Source organism: Mchenga conophoros, linkage group LG10 (assembly GCF_057382185.1).
Source record: "Mchenga conophoros isolate Kocher_MC1m ecotype Shallow Benthic linkage group LG10, M_conophoros_male_GT1.1, whole genome shotgun sequence".
Classification (NCBI taxonomy): Eukaryota; Metazoa; Chordata; class Actinopteri; order Cichliformes; family Cichlidae; genus Mchenga; species Mchenga conophoros.
The window spans coordinates 16,921,918-16,937,185 of record NC_140535.1 but is presented as its reverse complement, the minus strand read 5'-3'; the positions used below and the strand labels follow the sequence as shown (position 1 = coordinate 16,937,185).

Genomic DNA, 15,268 nt, shown 5'->3' with positions numbered 1-15,268 from the left:
GTTAAATTCGAGTCTTGGCCAACGTCTTAGAAAGCGACCCACGGTGGTGGGACCCGATCGAGGTGGACCAGACCCGGCGACACTGACCAGGTAGATACAGACACACTGACACAATCTTGCGTAAAAGCGCATTTTGAATTCAGGGAATTTAAAATAGCGGAAGTAGCTCGTCGACTGGTAGCTTTGGAAGCTCGTCGACTGGTAGCGTAGCTCGTCGACTGGTAGCTTTGGAGCTCTGGGTAGCTCCCCCAGCTGGGTCTAGACTGGGTCTAGGGAGTAAGTAGCTCTGGGAGCTCCCCTTATTATAAGGGTTCCGGTCGCGCGCGTCGAAGCTGTGAATGTGAATGTGTGTGTGTATTGTTTTAATTAATGGAGCAAGCTGAATTTTCACGGTCCAATAAGAGACTGAGCTGCTCCTACTGTGTTTTTCTTTTACTGCTATTCACTGACGTGCTGGTGAGTTGAGAGAACGGTCGAGTTCCGTCTCGTAAAGTTCACACCGCTTTTGGAAATAGTCCGAAAGTAGAAGGGCGTGTGAGCAACCACTCTCGTCTCTAATACCAGCGAAGGTGATAGCAGCTGTATTGTGTATATATTACTTAAACAAAAATAAGTAAATACATAAGATGGGTAATCAAGCAAGTGAAATTAAAACTCACTCCTGCTGACGAGCAGTGGTGAGAAAAGAAAAGTCCAGACGCCGGACAAAAACAGTGTCTGTAAACTGAGAGATTTAAGAAAACAAAATATAAACAGTCAGAAGAACAGAACTCAACTGCCAGTTTAGTAAAACCAGAAGACGAGACACTGCAGTTCCCACAATCCTTTTAGTAAACCATCACTCACTCCTGCAGCCGCATCTGCAGCAACACCCATATCAGGAAGAACTTAATAATCCCTTAAGTGAAAACTAGAGATCAAAGTAGTTTGAAGTAGTTTAAAAGGGTTGAAAACAGACCCCACTGAGTAGATATAAATATAAAAAGTACGAAATAAAGATGAACAAAGGGAAAATTACAGTAGAAATTATCTTTAGAGTACTTGAAATTAATAGCAAGGATAACAACCTGTAAAGTGATATTAACAATGAAACACAGTTGGCATGATGACCATGCCCAGCATGTATAAAATGAATATAAAGCAAATAATTCACACGAAAATATTTTAATAAGGTATATTAAGGCTGTGTCATTGTTCAGCCAAGGACAGTGTGTGAAAAGGTAACTGTCTCCACCCTGGGAAAAGGATGATTCTGCAGGTCATCTGAAGCCCTTGATGGATACAAAATAAAATATAAATAATATATTATAATAGAACTGCCTGGTCCGCCATGCAACAGAGAGAACAAATGTGACCGCAGATTGGATGAATTCTAAATTATCTGTTTGCTGAATAAGATGATCCTAACTAACAAATTGGCTCAGTAGTAGTATAATGGTACACACTAATAAAATATTATAATATGCTATTGCTGTTATATAAGACAAAGATGATAATATTAACAATGACATAATATTAATATGAAGAGGCACCTTAGTCGGTTATGATGTGAGGTGGATAATTGTTAAGCAGTAGTCTGCATCAAGCTTAAGGTTTGCTGAAACTCAGTGTAATGACATGTGAGATGAAGACAATACAGAGAATAACTAAACTAATGAAGTGCATAGAGGCACTTGACCAGCTTGAAACTTATCATCCTAGAATGACACATTGCTGAGATATAGAGCACACCTATAATAACAACCAATAAGCAAAACCCTGTAGACAACAGCTAAAACTACAGGATTGAGAAGCTGAATTAAATATGTAGACACTGCTAAGCTGATGAGCATGTTACACATTTTCTTTTTCTTGTTTCTTTTAGAGCAGAAGCTGCTGTAACACACCCAAAGAAAGACTGTAGGTCTGACCAACCGTCTCAGTCGTGGGCAAAAAGATGTCAGTCAATAAAATTCTAAAAGATAATTTATTGACGAAAAATATATCAAGAGATAAAAGATAAAACAGTCCAGTGTCCCACTTAAGAATTGTATAAAAACACACAGTCCCAAGGCCAGAGCCAGCTATGCCACACGGCCAAGTTGCACCCCACATGTTGCCTTTAACAGGGTTAGAAGTCGTCCTTGGAGACCCACCACCCTGCAAGCATATAGTCAGTGGTCACTCAAGCCTCTGCAACTCTGCTGCCTTTAGGCTGTGGCATATAATAGGCCCTGGACTGCACAGAGAGACAAAACGACACACTTAATATAAAATTCATAGCGCAAAACCAATCCATCCCAATCATATCTGATTTCATCACATTACATACCTGCACAGAGAGACAAAACAAAACAGCAGTGGTTGTAGTGTGGGCTATAAGTAGACCAGTGTATCAGTGCAATCAAGTACACCTGCCTCTAATTAGTCCAACCTCATTCCAGCCATTGGCTCACCAAAAATGTGACACACAAAACCACTCCCAACCCAGTGCAACTTCACACAATAATATGGAGCTGAATTAACACAGGCACATTAGTCTACCATGTTACAAGCTGCATGCTATTACAAGCCAACATATGCAGACTTCTGCCTTGTTCGGGTGGCAGCATTTTTTTTTTTTTTTTTTTTTTTTTTTTCTTTTTCTTTTTCTTTTGTGTCCTGACACGTTTATGTTTTTTGTTTTTGTTTGATTATTTTGTTGGTTTTGGAAACGAATTTAAACGAACTTGTGACCATACTTGAGAATCACAGTGACACATAGTGATTAGGCATATGATTGAAAAATGCCTAGGTTTAGAGCTGTGAGCTATGAGCTGTGAGCAATGCAAAGTTAAATATATATATTTGTATGAATGGGAAACAACCGTAACTTGAAAGTTTGAAATGTGTGAGATCCATGCATTGTTTGAAGAACTAGAAATTATCTAAAACTGCCTTAAGTGAAAATGTAGAGTTGCATCTATTCTCCCAAACAAAAAAAACAAAAAACAAAAAAAGGGAGAAGCATTCTGTAACTTAAAAATAAGGCTGACTGTTGACAACAGACTAAAACACTAATTCGCAGGTGGCTATCAGGAACAGAGAGGCGAGCAAAGTCACAAACACCAAGGCTGCAGACAGCCATGCAGAAACAGCAGATAACATAGAGACAACGCCTGCTAGAACCGTGGAGAGGAAGGTCACTTCACACGAGATTGTTGCGCATGTGAAATACACAAAGATAAACAAATAACCATTTATATAGGCAGCCAGTATGTTTTCTCTGCTGTGCATCATTTTGCAAAAAATCTGGAAAACCAGAGGAATGATTACACCAATTGGCAAACCAGCATGCCAACCTCTTACAACGCCTACTGACTCTTTCATTACTACAGGCAACAATTTTGCTGACAGAGCAGCAAAATAGGCGGCACAACAGGCAAACATGACATTGATGGCAGTAAACACACATCAGATTCCACTGGATGTGTTGAAAAATGAACAAAAAGCAGCAAGCACAGCAGAGCAGGCAAAATGGCTAAAACACGGTGCAGTTCTGACAAACGATTTAATGATGTGTTATGGCAAGCCAGTGTTGCCAAAATTCCTCCACAAAATGGCGGCATTAGTGACTCATGGCTGTACGCATTTGTCAACGGGGGGACTGACCAGTATTGTCAACTCTCATTTCTACACTGTAAATTCTACACAATACTCTCATTTCTACACTGTAAATTTTGAAACTTCAGCAAAACAATTTGTCAGAACATGCATGACGTGTCAAAAATATAATGCTCAGGGTAACCTGCGACCACAAAGAGGCCGTTTTCCAACTCCGCCTCATCCTTTTCACACAATTCATATGGATTTTATTGAACTAAGCGAATGTCAAGGGTCAAAATACGCCCTAGTGGTTATAGACGTGTTCTCAAAGTGGCCGGAAATCTATCCAGTGAAAAAGGCAGATGCAATTTCAGTAGCAAAGTGCCTGTGCAATCACTTCATACCCACATATGGCATCCCAGCTTTGATACGGTCAGACAACGGCACTCATTTTGTAAATGATGTCATCACTAAGGTCTCTGAAGCACTCGGTTTCAGCATAAAACACCAATGTGCTTATCACCCTCAGAGCGCAGGCCTTGTAGAGAGAACTAACGGCACTATAAAACAAAGGCTCAGGAAATGCATGGCAGAAACAGGAAGGCCGTGGCCTGAATGTTTGGGTTTAGTGAAAATGTGGATGCGCTTAACACAAGGCTCCCATAAACTAACTCCATTTGAAATCATTCATGGCAGGCCGTTTCCACTGCCTATTACCAGTCAACCAATAGACAAAGCAATCAGAGAAAACACATTAGCAGAATGGATGTCTAAGCTGTTAGAAAACAAAGAGATCATTGTACATAATCAACAACCTGATGATGTTTCTCCAGTGTCTTGCAGACTAAAGCCCGGTGACTGGGTTCTGATCAAGGTGCTCCAAAGGAAAAACTGGAGCACACCCAGGTGGGAGGGGCCATACCAAGTCCTCCTCACTACACCGACCGCTTGCAAAATTGCGGAACGACCATCCTGGATCCATCAGAGTCACTGCAGGCGAGTCAGTGAAGCCATCTAAACACAGCTGACGGCAGGCTTGCCCGCTTGTTGTGATCTCGCCCGGTGGAGGGGTCAGCTTTCCTGGCCGGGGGGTCTACTCGCGACAGGAGGGTGTGTTCCGTCGTCATGACGTGGTGGCTCTTATCAACTGCAGCGGCCCTGACCATGGCCGGGCTCCTCACCTTTGCTTCCGTGAGGGACAACAAGTCACGCTACATGGAGAAAAGGCAGACACTGTATGACAAAGGAAAGTACACCAAGTTTCCCCATGGATACGCCACTAACTTCTGGTGGCAGTTTATGAACACTACAGCTCACTTGAATAACAAAACTGACTGCTATGCATGTACCCATATGCCCCTATCCTCACAGACGTCTGGCCTGTGGCCGTACAGCATACCTGAAGATCGCAGTTGGTGTCTGTTGGGCCTGGCAACACATCCAGGCTACGGTACTCTTTGGTCCAAAGCCAACTACAGCATCCCAGCAAAAGCAACCTGGAGGTCATCATCACTCACAAATGTGAACTGTTCCGGACAGACCTACCTACTTACCTGGCCCCAAGTCTCAGACCCACTGCCTGATGTAATTCTACTGAACAAACTGAACGCATCACAACTGCCAGTATGTGTGATGAACAATGGATCGCGGGCAGTGGGGGAGCTGCCTACTCACCTATGTAAGTCCATATACACTTTCTGCCCACCAAGGAACGAGAGGAAGTGTATGACCTGTTCAATCAACGCCACCTGTGCCAGTAACACGACGCTGATGGGCCTAAACTGTCGCTCCGACTACAGCTACCGAATGCCACTACAAACAAAGACTCAGTACCAGACAGGATGTGCACGGACGGCACCCAGCAGCAGAGGAACCAGAGTTTTGGCTGACTGGTACTTCCTATGTGGCAACAAGGCTTATCTGTCACTCCCTGAAGGTTGGGGAGGTCTGTGCGCCCTGGTGGAATTATCAGATCACGTTTTCTTCATGCAAAGTGTTGCACATCATCCAAGCAGCCGGCAGAGACGTGAAGTGGACATCGCCTCCCCCAATTCTTTCGGCATTACTGTGGACACTGGAGTGCCGGGAGAGTTTCGCATCTGGGGAGGTGGAGTGAAATTCTTACAGAGCTTGATCCCCGGCATTGGAGTTGCCGAGGTGCGGGATCATGTGGAAATCAACCGATATGCTCTGCTACGACACATCAACTTGACTAAGACCCTGGGAACCGCCTTAGCAGGAGAACAGCAGGCCATCAGAACGATGGTGCTGCAGAACAGACTGACACTAGACCTGCTAACAGCATCACAAGGAGGAGTTTGCAAGCTGATCGGGGAAACATGTTGCACTTTTATCCCTGATGGATACGAAACTGGAGGAGACATTTATGAAGCTTTGCAGAATTTGACCGCTCTGCAAAAATATGTCACTGACCACACACCTGGAGCAGCTACAGCACAAGGCTGGCTTGACTGGCTGTTCAGCGGTTCATGGCTGGCTGCTGTAGCAAAGCCATTTTTTTCTTCTAGGTCTCATCATGATAGCACTGCTCATATTAGTGTTGTGTGTGTTGCCATGCCTAAGAGTAATGATTTCAAAGATGATAACAACTACAATGACTGCTTATATTGCCGTGCCTCAAGAAGAACAACATCCCGTTGCAATTCTGTTAGAAGAGAACTTGTACTAGCTGCTAATAAATGACGTGGTGATTAAAAATGACTTGTCAAGTGATCATGCACTGATTAAAACATTAGTAGGTTATGCAAGTTTTCATGCTTTTATTTTTTTTGAAGTCTTGACTTTTAAATATAAAGTTTTCAATTTAAGGTTTGCATCATTTTAAATATAAGGTTTTCATCCTTGTATTTTTTGAAGTTTTCACTTTACATATTAGGTTTTCATCATTTTTAAATATAAAGTTTTCATTTTACTTTTCATCCTTTTATTTTTTGTTCGTTTTAAAATATAAGGTTTTTATCCTTTATTTTTTGTAGTTTTATTATTTTTTCTTGTTTATTCCACTTGTTATTTCATTTACTATGATTTTCATTTACTATGTTTTTCTTTTTATTTTCTTTTGTTTTATTCTTTAGACCAACTGACTGCCATTTCTGCTATGCTGACATTTTGAAAATTAAAAAATTGCTTAAGATACTTAATAAATAACCTTCATAGACAATTGTTGTATACATTTAAAATAAGTTAAACAGGGGGGAATGTTACAGGAAAAAATGATTCTATGTTTCTTTACCTTCTTTTAAATGTACAAAGATGCCTTTTGTCTGCCCTTTGCCTATGGTTAGATTAGTTTAGAATTATCTTTTTAGACTTTCTCAGCAAAGACCTACTGTTTTGGGACATATTGTTTTAGATTGTTTTATCTCTCACAGCCTTCTCCCAGCTCTCTGCTGACGAGACTAGCGCCACATATGGAGTTGTTTATTTTATTTGTTTTGTATTTTCTTATCCTGTTCTCACTGTCTTTCCTATAAAAATTACCAAGCCACTGTGCATGGTGTGAGTTGTTCTTAGCAGCTCACCTGTGTACACGTTTGATAAAGAAAGTAACTTTGTCTCATTGTGTCTTTATTTCTCCTGGGTCTTTTACAGAGTTTTCCCCCAACAACGACTGATCCGTGTTAAGGACAGAATGAATGGGGCCATGTATCGTGAGATTTTGAGCCAAAACCTCCTTCCATCAGTGAGAACTTTGAAGATGAAACGAGGCTGGGTCTTCCAACATGACAATGATCCAAAACACACCGCCCGGGCAACAAAGGAGTGGCTCCGTAAGAAGCATTTGAAAGTCCTGGAGTGGCCTAGCCAGTCTCCAGACCTCAACCCCATAGAAAATCTGTGGCGGGAGTTGAAAGTCCGTGTTGCTCGGCGACAGCCCCAAAACATCACTGCTCTCGAGAAGATCTGCATGGAGGAATGGGCCAAAACACCAGCTACTGTGTGTGCAAACCTGGTAAAGACCTATAGTAAACGTTTGACCTCTGTTATTGCCAACAAAGGTTATGTTACAAAGTATTGAGTTGTATTTTTGTTATTGACCAAATACTTATTTTCCACCCTGATTTACGAATAAATTCTTTACAAATCCTACTATGTGGATTCATGGATTTTTTTTTTTTTTTTTTTTTTTTTTTTTTTTTTTTTCACATTCTGTCTCTCACAGTTGAAGTGTACCTCTGGTGCAAATTACTGACCTCTGTCATCATTTTAAGTGGGGGAACTTGCACAATCGGTGGCTGACTAAATACTTTTTTGCCCCACTGTAACAGCAGGGTGCAAGATGCTAGCAGGCAAGGCATACATGGAACGCCATAACCAAGTGGCCGGCATAGTGTACAGGAACATCTGTGCCGAGTATAACCTGGAAGTCCCGAGGTCAAAATGGGAGATGCCCCCAAGGGTGGTGGAGAATGACCGAGCTAAGATCCTGTGGGACTTCCAGATACAGACGGACAAAATGGTGGTGGCTAACCAACCGGACATAGTGGTGGTAGACAAACAGAAGAAGACGGCCGTAGTGATCGATGTAGCGGTTCCGAATGACAGCAATATCAGGAAGAAGGAACACGAGAAGCTGGAGAAATACCAAGGGCTCAGAGAAGAGCTCGAGAGGATGTGGAGGGTGAAGGTAACGGTGGTCCCCGTGGTAATCGGAGCACTAGGTGCGGTGACTCCCAAGCTAGGCGAGTGGCTCCAGCAGATCCCGGGAACAACATCGGAGATCTCTGTCCAGAAGAGCGCAGTCCTGGGAACAGCTAAGATACTGCGCAGGACCCTCAAGCTCCCAGGCCTCTGGTAGAGGACCCGAGCTTGAAGGATAAACCGCCCGCAGGGGCGTGCTGGGTGTTTTTTATATATATCTATATATATATATATATATATAGATATATATCCTCTTTATCGTTAACCTTTAAAGTTTTAATACAATTATTCCTCAGTTAGAAAATTTCCCCAAGGTCAAACAAAGGGAGACCACACTATGGCACATGTTCAAACAAAGGTTTATTCATCCAAATTATTTGTTAATCAAATAGATATATAACATCACCCCCAGAAAGGTGTCAACTCAGCTCTGTAGATCATATTACAGCAGTTAGAATTTTAGATTCAAGCTGCTCTTCATACTTTTGGCCACAAGATGGCACCAAAGAAGACTTTGCTGAAAAGCTTCGGGTAATGAACCCTTTTTCAATACAAGCTTCAGTGCTTCAGAAGGCTTCATAGTGCCATCACCACCGCACATCTAAAGTCTTCGTCCTTGTCAAATATAGGGGGGTCGAAGAAATTATATTATTAAATAGCCAATGATCAGTGTTGCATTTCCTACACTCACTACCAACCACACCTCTCCTCTACTTCTAACACAGCCCGCTGTCGGCAGTTGCGCTTTCTATCTGCCGATATTCAAGACAGCGAAGAAGCCCCGAGCCGGAAGGACACATCCTGACATTAGGACGGTTCTGCGGTGGGTTAGGTCAGGAAAGATGCTAGCCATCATCTCGAATGTGTTTAGAGCCAGTGCCCAGCGGAATGTAAGTGCTGTTTTTTCTTAGTTCTTTAAACGAACTTAGCTAAACATTGCAAAATGTAGTCTCGCGAAGAGCGCCAGTCGACCCAAAACAAAACTGTCATCGCTGTTCTGACCTTGTAAGCCTGAATGATAGCTTCATTAGCTAACACGGTAAAAGTTTGTGCACAGATTTAAAGTTTCAATGTCAGCGGACAGTCAGTAACTACTTAGTTAATGTTTAAATGAATGGAAATGGGAACTGTTAAAGGAAGGATGAAAGCTAGCATTAATAACAATCAGTCTTAAATACTGAGACAGCCAAGAAAACTCACTTTACTGTTCTGACATCACTTTAAAAAAACCGAAACATAAAACAACTGTATTTGATATTTTTGTGGCGCTTTATAATAAGGTCACAGAGGTAAGCGTTATTAAGGTAGTAATAGGGTATTAGCAAGTGCATAATTCATCATTTATATAGCATTACTCTTCCTTTGTATTCCATTCATAAATACAGATATATTATCATGACTGTGATTATGATTATTGCTAGCAGTCATGTAGTAACAGTGATAGATGTACACATTTACAGCATGTACAGCAATGATAGGTGTACATGGTCATTTATAAATGTTATAAATTACATACTAAGGAGGAGTAACAATATATAAAAGATGAATTAAGCACATGCTAATACCTTACTAATGCTTAATAGTCTGAACTTGCTGTTAAGAACTTAACTTAAATCAGATGACAACTCAAACTTTTGGAAACTTAGTTACAATCCATTTAAAGACTATTCAGTGAATGATTTAACTATAAACCAGGTCCTATGAAGGACAAATTATAATAATGGCTGGTTGGGGGAGGAAGCTTTGCAGTAAATGGGATGAGGGCTAACATGTAAAAGTCCAGTCGAAACATTTAACAGACTAATGGGAAGGCACTCTGTAAAAATGAGTGCCTTGGGAGTTATATGATCTCTGTAGTTGTCTCAAAATGTGACACGAATTACTTTTATAGATTAAAAGCTCTTGCATACTTGTTTCTCACAGGGGGCTGCAGTGATTATGTCAGCACGCACATATGCTGACTTCACGACCCAGGCTACCTTTGAAATAAAGGTAAGATTGAAATTGTGATGTCGTGAACACAGACTGGCACTTGGCAGTTTGACTCATGGGTATTTGCTTCTCTATAGAAATGTGACCTCTTCAAGCTGGATGAGGGCCCTGCCACTCAGGTGGTTCTGACTCGTGATGAGGGTCTGCAGTACTACCGCATCATGCAGACGATGAGGCGTATGGAGCTGAAGGCAGATCAGCTCTACAAGCAGAAAATCATCAGAGGATTCTGCCACTTGTATGATGGCCAGGTTGGATGATTTTTCTGATCTACAATGAAAGTTAGGGATGGTAGTTTAAATTTCGGAATATCTGGCAAGGATGTTAAACTTTTTGGAGGAGTGGAAGTTTTGAAGTGTTGCCCTGTGAAACATTTATTGATTACTCTTCAGAATAAATCTCCCTTTAGAACCAGACATGTCAAGCTGTTTTCTCATTATAGGAAGCTTGTGCTGTTGGTATTGAAGCCTCAATTAACTTGTCAGACCACCTGATCACGGCATACCGTGCCCATGGCTACACTTACACCCGGGGAGGGACTGTGAAGGAGATTATGGCTGAGCTAACCGGTGAGTTGTTGCTGAAGACATTAAATATCAGTACACAATGGGACTCATTTTGAATTAACTCCCCTGTGAAAAGCGGCAAATGTTCAGTTGCTGCTGGAGTAACTTGGCAGGCTTTGAATCTTTATTTTCCCAAAAGGGAAGCTGTTGAGCCCAGGACATAGACTATTGAAGTTATAAAATGATGAAACTAGAAATGTCTCCCTAATTGACTGAAGGCGGGACACATTTGTTGCTGGCCCTGCTTCAGCCTGGTTTTCTAGTCCCTGAGATTACGGTTCTAGGAAACTTATTTAGTCTGGCTGAACCTAGGAACAAATTTCAGTTGATGATGTACTTTGAGCTGTAAATGCTTTTGTTAATATCACCTAATATCTTTTTCACGCACAGGCAGAAGAGGTGGTATTGCAAAGGGCAAAGGAGGCTCTATGCACATGTACTGTAAACACTTCTATGGTGGAAATGGAATTGTTGGTGCTCAGGTAAGTATAACATTTGGCAGCTTTGCTTTAAATTTGTTACTTATCGTTCTGCCTTCCATGGTTTACGTTCATCTAATTGCATTACAAGATATTTCACAGGGCCATTGGTTTGAACTGACACTTGTACATTTAGACTTTAACACTGAAATTTACTCAATGTTGGACTTCTCTAGGTTCCTTTGGGTGCTGGTGTAGCACTTGCCTGCAAGTTTCAGGGCAACAACCAGCTGTGTGTCTGTCTCTATGGTGATGGTGCTGCCAACCAGGTATGTGTAGCTTTTGTTTCTTTTTTCTTTTTACATAAATGGGTTAAAGAGCAACACGTTTGGATCTACACCTGGCCAGTATTTACTTTACTTTGCAGTAGGTTTAATCTTGTTCTGTGGGAATTGAGCAAACTTGTGCTAAATGCACAACATAACTAAATTCTGGGAAGTGTTAAAGGATAATAAATGGCCTTAGTACAAAGGAGAATCTAAACTGATGTAACTGGGCTTCTATTACAGGACACCCTTTTAAAGTCTTGTGTATATTTCACAGGGCCAGATTTTTGAAACATACAACATGGCTGCTCTCTGGAAACTGCCTGTTATCTTTATCTGCGAGAACAACCGGTATGGCATGGGCACCTCAGTGGAGCGAGCTGCAGCCAGCACAGATTACTTCAAGAGAGGAGAGTTCATTCCTGGTCTGAGGGTAAGGGTCTGGCATGCTTGAGCACATTTCTTACATGTAAAGCTACATGTTAAGCTGTTGCATAGCTACAGACACTTGACAGAAGCTGATATCTTGCACAATTTGTTAGTAATCGAACAGTTATTCAATTTGGGTTTGTTCAATCAAAATTACAAATGAATGATTAACCTTGACTATCTCGAACACAATGCACACTAGATGGAAGTGTGCTAAATGCTATTTGGAGTGATGTGTTCGTGAAATGTAAACACTTTCAAATGTGTTTGGTGCTACCATAAACTTGTAGAATCTGCATGTTGACCATGTCAGTTTATTACTTTTTGTAAGATAAGATTAAAGAAAAATACTCAGTAACTTTGTGTACAGGTGGATGGAATGGATGTTCTCTGTGTCCGGGAAGCAACCAAGTTCGCTGCTGATCACTGTCGCTCTGGGAAGGTACGTTTAAAATGTTATATTGACGTGTGCAGGAAATGCGACTCGGATCTGTAACTTCTTTGTCCTTTGCTCAGGGTCCTATTCTCATGGAACTCCAGACATACCGCTATCATGGACACAGCATGAGCGATCCTGGCGTTAGGTAAACGTTGGGCTACTTGATTATTTCAATTGATACAACTTAAAGTGGCTAAAGTTCTCACCTACAGTTTAATCTTACAGATTTTCTCTTCACTGTGCCTGTGCCCCTTACCTCTGCTCCTTAGTAGTCTCCATGTACCCCCTTTGTAGTGACCTGACAACAGCCTAGGGATGAATTGAGATTCAGTATCTTCTGTCAGATTTCTTTATTTGATAGGCTTCACACCTCAAAGTAATTTGAATTTCATTTGAATCTGCATAGAAATGATCACAGAAATTTTGAAGGCACTGGATTTTCCAAAATGAGCCTAAATTTGTCAAAAGTAATATTACAAAACATTTGAAATCCTCAAAGTGCATTTGATAGCAATAGTAGTGCATCCCTCCAACTTTCCTGCACCCTCTCCCCTTTTAGCTACCGCACACGTGAGGAGATCCAGGAAGTGCGCAGTAAGAGTGACCCCATCTCCTTGCTGAAGGACCGCATGCTCAGCAACAACATGGCTAGCGTGGAGGAGCTCAAGGTAGGAAATGCTTCAGATATAGAAATCACATTTCTGTGAGCCAACACTTCTGACAATTTGGAAGCCTCAAACAAGAGTCCTTGTTTTTGTAACTGGGTATTAAAAGACAGTCATACTGCAACAACTTAATAACCAAGTGAGTTTAAGATCATTCTGACTAAGCATACTGACATTTGGGTTAGCTTTAGTCTGTCAAGTGAAAGTGAACAGCATGCTTTAGAGGTGAGGTTAATGAAAGTGTCTGCTCTTTTACAATAGTGTAAAATTCTACAGCTGAATTTAAGATGAGATCCTCTAGGTTTCATCCCTTGTCTTTGAGGAAAATTGCATTCATAGACTGGAAAATGCATTTGAGACAGAACAATGCTAAAGTCTTTATAAACAGGTGGGAAAAATACATAGTCCCATGGAACGAGGGGCACAAGCTAGTTACCGCGCTAGAGTTATGCTTCTATGAGCTTTAGTAGCCTTCTCCATTTGAAGTAGGATGGTAAACAAAATATGTCTATTCTCTGCTTCTATTGGTTTGACCAAACGTTCTTTGTTGCAGTGTCTAACTGTCCTTATTTATCTGTAGGAAATTGATGTAGAAGTGAGAAAGGAAATCGAGGATGCAGCTCAGTTTGCCACCACAGACCCAGAGCCCCCACTGGAAGACTTGTGCAATCACATCTTCTGCGACATGCCGTCTTTGGAGGTGCGCGGCACAAACCCATGGGCCAAGCTGAAGTCTGTTAGCTAAAGTTCTTGATTCTCCTCCCTCTTACAATCATAACCCACCCAACCCCTTTCCTTAATGCACACGCCATGTACTTTAAACGAGTGCCTCATCACTAGAGCTTTTAACATCAGCAAGTAATCGACTTCTAGAGCTAAGTAAACAGTTGGGGCCATTTTTACAAAGAAGTGTTGGTTTAAACTGACACAAAAAGAATTGGAGATCAGATTCACTCTTCTATCTCAAGTCTTGAAATTGCTACAGTGAAATGTTAAAACATTATCAGTGTTGCCAAATTAAAATTTATACCTACATTTATCCACTTCACCATATTTAATTTTTAGCCAGAAATGTTTCGTGATTAAAATCGCAGTTTCTGGCAGACATCCTTTTATTAAGACTTCTTGAGGCATATTTATTCCTTAAATCTCTGTAAATCTGACTCCATGTGAATATGTAGTGGATTATTTGCTAATTGATCTGGTAATTTTTGAGGTGCTGTAAGTGTTCACTGTGTCAAACACAGGCTGTATGACCTTAACATGGCTTTGTGCTCTTTATACTTAAATGTACATGATAAAGAAGTCAACTTGAGACATTTGCATGTGTCTTTATTTCAATTGTCTTCAAAAATGCTGCAAATTGTAACTGTTCAAAATGTTAATCTACATGAATGGGTCTGGTAGATCTGAAAGCTGAATTTGACTCACGAGTTGAGCAGATGTCTGTGTTCACATGATCGTGAGGTCTTTTTCAGATTTGGTGGCTTGTCTCCAAACATTTTTAGAGGCTTGGCTTAAACTAAATGTGGGTGAACTAGAAATGAAATGATCAAGTGAAAATTTAAAACCTAACATTGGGTGGCACGCTCATGCAGCTGTGCCTCTGGCTTTGTAACTTGTGTGATCAGATGTAACGTCAGTGACTCATCAACAAGCTTCTATCCCTACTGGCTTGCTTTGCAGACTATTGATGCAAGTTTTTAAAGAACTCTGCAACTCTTTCAAGGGGTACTGGGAGATTAGGACTTTCTACAGAAACATATTGAACTGTTGGCTTCAATGTCTAAAGCTAAAAGTCTTAGTGAATCTGTTACAAGGTGGGGAATGATGTAAAACACTGTGGAAAACATTGAGTTGCTTTGATAAAGGGATTTTGTAATGCTATTTGTGTATTCTGTAAACAGAGTAAAGAGGTCAAGGTAACTTTTCAGTAATGCAATGCACCATGGTTAAACAAGTTTTGGCTCTTCGCCACTGCCAACTTAGGGAGGGTATTGGATCCTGTGTGAAATGCTTACAATAAAGTAATTAAGTCAACAGTCAAATTTGCTGTCAGTTGTCTTTTTTGCAAACATGGAAAATTTCTCAGCTTATAAAGCCAATAAAGCACAAAAAGTCTATTGAACCCTGCAAAAATCACAGGTCAAAAACGAAAATGGCTTAAAATTATTTTCTAAGATGTTGGGCAAATCTGCCACCAAAA

The 15,268-nt window shown here is 41.0% G+C and overlaps 2 protein-coding genes across 2 annotated transcripts; both read left to right on the top strand.

Annotated features, from left to right (window-relative positions):
- LOC146565634 (uncharacterized) lies at positions 1 to 6,601 on the top strand. The gene is made up of 2 exons (XM_085288918.1): positions 1 to 90; positions 4,398 to 6,601. Exon 2 carries the CDS (start codon positions 4,690 to 4,692, stop codon positions 6,265 to 6,267), a length of 1,578 nt encoding a protein of 525 aa, XP_085145044.1. The 5' UTR covers positions 1 to 90; positions 4,398 to 4,689; the 3' UTR covers positions 6,268 to 6,601.
- Positions 6,602 to 8,880: 2,279 nt separating this feature from the next.
- Positions 8,881 to 15,110, top strand: pdha1a (pyruvate dehydrogenase E1 subunit alpha 1a). Its single transcript, XM_085288919.1, has 11 exons — positions 8,881 to 9,116; positions 10,150 to 10,218; positions 10,296 to 10,469; positions 10,661 to 10,787; positions 11,175 to 11,266; positions 11,440 to 11,532; positions 11,807 to 11,962; positions 12,329 to 12,400; positions 12,475 to 12,542; positions 12,957 to 13,065; positions 13,643 to 15,110. The coding sequence occupies exons 1-11, from the start codon at positions 8,889 to 8,891 to the stop codon at positions 13,805 to 13,807; spliced, it is 1,353 nt and encodes a 450-aa protein (XP_085145045.1). The 5' UTR covers positions 8,881 to 8,888; the 3' UTR covers positions 13,808 to 15,110.
- Positions 15,111 to 15,268: the final 158 nt, after the last annotated feature.

Coding starts and splice junctions, on each gene's coding strand:
- LOC146565634 (XM_085288918.1), top strand. CDS start 4,690: ATGACGTGGTGGCTCTTATCAACTGCAGCGGCCCTGACCATGGCCGGG.
- pdha1a (XM_085288919.1), top strand. CDS start 8,889: ATGATCAGTGTTGCATTTCCTACACTCACTACCAACCACACCTCTCCT. Junction 10,219..10,295: donor AGGCTACCTTTGAAATAAAG/GTAAGATTGAAA, acceptor GCTTCTCTATAG/AAATGTGACCTCTTCAAGCT. Junction 10,470..10,660: donor GCCACTTGTATGATGGCCAG/GTTGGATGATTT, acceptor TTCTCATTATAG/GAAGCTTGTGCTGTTGGTAT.